This window comes from Haliotis cracherodii, unplaced genomic scaffold (genome assembly GCF_022045235.1).
Source record: "Haliotis cracherodii isolate W230 unplaced genomic scaffold, xgHalCrac1.p SCAF_22, whole genome shotgun sequence".
NCBI lineage: Eukaryota > Metazoa > Mollusca > Gastropoda > Lepetellida > Haliotidae > Haliotis > Haliotis cracherodii.
This window is the reverse complement of record NW_027266278.1, coordinates 1,285,184-1,291,183: the sequence shown is the minus strand read 5'-3', so window position 1 is coordinate 1,291,183 and position 6,000 is coordinate 1,285,184. Positions and strand designations below refer to the sequence as shown.

Genomic DNA, 6,000 nt, shown 5'->3' with positions numbered 1-6,000 from the left:
CCAGTTAATTAGTGACTTGTTAATTGCTAGATTGATAAACATAACAATATTTAGATTTACTCACAAACAACTCCCGGCCTGTACTTATCCTTCTGTGGCCATGCGTGTTTACACATATTGGCTTGTTTGATGTTTAACGCTTAAATCAACAATATTCCAGCCAGACAATCAAGTGATTCAAATTGTATGTAACGACTGACACCAATCCATTTGACGGCTAAATATATACATGATATTTCAAGTATCGAGTGAAATGTCATGTTTCTCTCATCGAGTGACGAGGGGAGGAGATATTTTCACGAGTAGCCTAGCCAGAATGAAAATATAACATTTTCCCCACAGTCACAAGCTGGCGAATGCTGCTGTTTCTTGTTTTATGCCTAATATCAAATGACATTGTGTTGCCATAATCATTCGATACAGTGAATGAGTTCCTGGCATGTTTTCTGCAATGTAAATTTGTATTGTGTACGACCTTGTTAGTGTGTTTCTCAGGCGTCACTTGTATGGCACCATTGAATGGCATTTGCCATTATGTCGTGGTGGCAAAGAGGGCCTGTGCATGCAATGTATTCCTGCTCCGTCGTACACGGTCCCACTAAATAACGCCGGGATCGTCCGGGCAATGCCAGGGAGCGTCCAGGAGAATGATACTTAATAATTAAATGTATTCTATATAAATGTGTTCTTGTATTAACTATAAAAATAACATAGAGCTGGAAAAAAAATACATTACCTCTATTCTTTTTAAATGGTGAATCTGCGAAGCAAATACGATTTTATTTTATTCAAACTGACGAGGTAGTCGTAACGTAATGTAAATTTGATTATGGAACAAAAACAATGTACTTTTAAAGTGTCATATTCTGTATACTATTTCATAAGTAATACTGAAAGACAGACGTTTTCAAAAGTTCATGCGTGGCCCCAGATGGCTCACTGAGTGTAAAACGTCCGGTACAATAGCGTCCGGGCAACGTCGGGGAGCATCTGTTTGGAGCATCCGGGAGAATGGTACTAAATAATAAAGTGTATTCTATATAACTGTTTTCTTGTGTTATATATAAAAAATAACATACAGCTGGAAAAAAAATACATACACCCCTATTCTTCTTAAATGGTGAATCTGCGTTGATGGCAGAATTTTCCCAAGACAAAAACACATTACTCAGTGGAAGTCTCGTGCACGACAGAGCAGGAATACCTTGCATGCACAGACCCTCTTTGTCACCACGGCATAATGGCTAATGCCATTCAATGGTGCCATACAACTGACGCCTGGGAACCACTCTGACAAGGTCGTACACAACACAAAGTTACATTGCAGCAAGCATGCCATGAACCCATTCCCTGTATCGAATGATTGTAGCAACACAATGTCATTTCATGTCAGGCATAAAGCTAGAAACGGCAGCATCAGTCAGCTTAGTTCTTGGTTGACTGCTAGACTGGTGGCTACTGATTTGGACCACGGTGAATGTAAGTAGACGAGTGAGTGAGTGAGTTGGGTTTAACGCCGCTTTTAACAGTATTCCAGTTATATCACGGCGTGTCAGCTTAATGTGGGAGGAAAGCCCGAGGTGATACAGGTCTCAGACGATTACCACTTCGGTGAAACCCACGACATGGGTATGGTGCTGACAAATCTAGAAACATAATCGGGGTGAACCGGGATTCGAACCCACAATCATAGGTTTCTGGCGTGCCCAAGGGACGCAACTCTGCACAGCGAATCGCGGCGCCTTAGACGACTGGGCCCCCCGTGCCCCCCGAATGTAAGTAGGGGCATAGAGAAGACAGACTGCCTTTATGTGGCCTTAGAATGTCAACTTCTTTATTTCTTTCTGTTACGTTATTTGTATTTATTAAACATGTGCCAACCATTATAAAGTTCTAGTAACTGTATCGCAGTACAAAAAAATTAAACTCTATACGCCCATTGTGTCCTAAGTGGTGGGTTGTTTCTACTGAAATGGTCTTAAAAGGTTTTTAGATGCAATATTTGTCAGTCCAGGTAACAATATGTAATACACTGTACTGACTACATTGTATGCCATAGCACCATGACAGTTTGGATCAGTGCGCTTAGTATCAATCGCTCATTCGTCTGGCCCAGAGTTATTAGTGAATGGATTTAAGCTGATGTTGATATTTTATCCCGTAATACTACGATTTGTGTTCAGCCCCTTGCAACCTGGGCCCCACGTAAAATCCGCCCAATGGATCTGTTGTTAATCTAGGTGATTGCATGTTATAGCACCCAGACCGTCGTTGTATATAATGATTCGCTATGTTGTCTCGTCGGGACTCGTTTATATACAGACCGCCATCAAGTAGCTGGCATATTGTTTGTTTTGTCATAAAAGTGAGTGAGTGAGTATGGTTTTACCGCGCTTTTAGCAATATTACAGCAATATCACGGCGGGGGACACCAGAAATTGGCTTCACACATTGTACCCATGTCGGGAATCAAACCCGAGTCTTCAGCGTGACGAGCGAACGCTTTAACCACGAGGTTACCCGACCGCCCTGGTCATAAAAGGATAAGTAAGGTGTTGTTTGTGTGTAAATCTAAATATTGTTATGTATATCAATCTAGCAATTAACCAGTCACTAATTAATAAAAATTGGTTAATATTTTACCAGCAAGATGTCCCTTTAGGCGGTTATTCTGCCTATCATGGGGTGCTTGGGATCAACACTAACCCCAAACATGCTGTAAACATGTATTCACAGAAATGTGTGTTTGTTTGTTTAACGTTGCGCTTAGCAATATTCCAGCTATATGACCGTGGTCTGTAAATAATCGGGTCTGGAACAGACAATCAAGTGATTACCATCATGAGCAGCGATCCACGCAATTGGGATACGATGACATGCATCAAACAAGTCAGCAAGCCTGACCACCGATCCTGTCAGTCACCTTTTACACCAAGCATTGTCGCCTGTTTCGGCAAGTGTGGGTTGCTAAAGACCTATTCTATACCGGATCTTCACGGACAGCAAATGTAAGTGATATACGAGAGATGGAATTTGATTGGTCAATAAAAGGAACATAGAAGGGACATAACTCGTAATAGCCACTGGTGGCGCTACGATTGAGCCTGGAAATTTCAGCCTAGTTCGGCAAGGGTGAAAACTGGACTTTTACAGTCAGTTAACGCTCTTGCCACAGGAAGATGTGCAGCTGCAGTATTTGTGACTTCGGCGTTAAGCAACAAGCAAACAAACACAATCAGTCTAAAATCATCATTTCAGAGCTCTACACAAGGACGATGCATCTCCAGCTTGTTCTGGTTCTACTCCCACTGGTAGCGGGGCACTTCCACCGCGGCAGACATCACGGAGCCCACCACAGGAAGTAATGTCGTATAGTCACTGCTACAACATGAGGCTAACACTATTATTCAATGTCTATCATCATTACAGAAAGTTGTCCCTTTATGAACCATGCGAAACTTTATGAGCCATGCGAAAACATTTAATTTGGTATAATGATTCAAAATGATCGAAACAAAATATGCCAGTTAATAAGCGTTTTTACATGACTGTCATATGTTAGTAATCCAAATAGTGATTGTATATAATATATGTCATCCCTATACTCCAAGGGTATAAATCGCATTAGAACTGGACCCAAGCAGCTACTTAATGCATCGACCATGCTTGTCCAAAGAGGCGACTAACGGGATCGGGTGGTCAGGCTCGCTGATGGTTGATGCATGTCATCGTATCCTAATTGTGTATATCGATGCTCATGATGTCAATCACTGGACTGTCTGGTCCAGACTCGATTATTAGCTGTAATAGTGCTGAGTGCGGCGTTAAACAACAAAAAAGTAAACAAAACGTAAAGGATCGGTGACTTGGCTCATACTATCAATTATTGGTTTGTCTTGTCCACATTCGATTATTTACAGGCCGCCATCACAAAGAAGAATATGTTTAAGTTCACCGTTAAACAACAAACTAGCCGTTTTATCTGAGTAGATCAGGTAAGTTTCATTATTTATGATTAAGTTCATATCACTATTAACCTTCCAGCACTGGTAATGACTATGACGACCGCCAAGGTGAACCTTCCATGAGAGATCAGCGAACCTACTGGCACCCTAGAAGGGACCAGTATGATAACAGACGGATATATCCCATTCGGCGAGGCGGGCCTTTATCTAGATCACCTTGGTTAACGTCCTTGGTTCATGGGATATCCGAAAATGGCGTCCAAAAGGCTCCCGAGATGAACTTGAAGTTGTCTGGTCAGGTCAACCTTGTCCATACTATCCAGGGAATGCCACAGGGATCGATGGGTATGTTCAGACCATTTGAGCACTATGGTGGTCCAAGATGGATGCATCGGCCTATGTTTGGTCCAATGGCCAAGGTGATCTGGTTTCAACATATGATGGACATTCACAAAAAGTTCCATGACATGATGGGTACCAAGAAGGATAAACTGGACACGCATGACGACGATGACGATGACGATGGCGATGACGATGACGATGAAGACTACGATGAAGACGACGAGGGTGAGGAAGAGGACGAGGACGAGGACGAGGACGAGGACGAGAATATTGTTGACGATGAAGAGAACAATCTAAAAGGAACACGAATTAACACCTCCTACATTAGCTGTCCCTTCTGGATCACCAAACAGTTTCTGAAACTCTGCAACTGCTCCAGAATCAATGGCAAGATGCAAAGGTAACACTATCCTCTATTGTATGCGCGATGCGTGTGGCGCCACAAATCGCTGTGCAGAGTTGTGACACTGACACGGTGCATGAAGTTTGTATGAACCTCCCAACCTCCCATTGTCGCACAGGAAGGCAATATCCAGATCAGGCAGCTACATGTTGCCAGAAACATTGCCATTCGTGCGACGTAACCGGCGCGCTCGTTGGTCTAAACAATCGCTGGCGTCCCTGACACTGGAACAACGCCTTTGCTTGATTTGTGGGTTAAAAGTATTGGCCTCATGTATTCACAAGTGAGAGAGGAACAGTCTATGCAACCTGGCACTATTGACGCTGATGGAGTATATGAATAATTATTTTTGGTCATTGGAAATGGACAGTTAAAGATATAAATCTGAATATATCAAAACAAACATCGAGATATCGGCAATTAGAAACAAGCAGAGAAGTGAAAAGCCATATCGCTGTCACAAATGTTATACCGACTTGATAGATTTCGCATTTGACACGTTTTACTGCAAATCACAATCATATAAATCTGCATCTCAGTTAAAATCATAATTCCTTTCTAGTGTGCTCGGGTACCCGATCCAACCGTTCTATGACGACCCAATGAAGGTATTTAACAACACTCCTGGCTTAAAGGAGTGGGAGTCAGGCAACATCCCCAGCTTCATGACGGAGATAAGAGGGATAGCCCCTTACAGCTACAGGAAGCTGTTCTTTGCTGGGATGATTAAATCAATGTGCAGACAGGCCAAGTCCTTCATCGGCTCCATTGACCAGGTCCAGAAGAGAGCTGCTGTGATGACCTTAACCGCACCTGTCAAACTGGCATCAGTTCAGTCTCGAGATACTGCCCAAGCCTCATCTGTGGATGGTTCACGGGGTTCCCCAAGGACACATTCTCAATCGCCTTAAACAGGGCAATCGACGTGGATATTTTTGAGTACATTTATAAAATTGTACACTTGAGATTTATTAAAAGAGCTTCAATTGGCCATTTGTTCTTATACTTTATGCTGTGATGCCTTCAACAAGAATGTTGAATATGTCCAAGGCTACTTTTGTTTTACATAACAGTCCAGTGTTTTCTTTCAACATCAACCCAACACGCCTTGATACACGGCTGTCCAAAGCAGCATAAAACCCAACTCACACACATGTGACGCCTAAAGGGGGCGGTGGGGTAGCATATTGGTTAAAGGGAGCGGTGGGGAAGTCTAGTGGTTAAAGGGAGCGGTGGGGGTAGTCTAGTGGTTAAATGGGGCCGTTGGGGAAGTCTAGTGGTTAAAGGGGC

General features: G+C 42.9%; 1 protein-coding gene across 1 annotated transcript; it reads left to right on the top strand.

The window, feature by feature from the left end:
- The first annotated feature begins 3,275 nt into the window (after positions 1–3,275).
- On the top strand, positions 3,276–5,621 carry LOC139471301 (uncharacterized). Its single transcript, XM_071253609.1, has 3 exons — positions 3,276–3,361; positions 4,045–4,707; positions 5,273–5,621. Exons 1-3 carry the CDS (start codon positions 3,276–3,278, stop codon positions 5,619–5,621), a joined length of 1,098 nt encoding a protein of 365 aa, XP_071109710.1.
- The last annotated feature ends 379 nt before the right edge of the window (positions 5,622–6,000 follow it).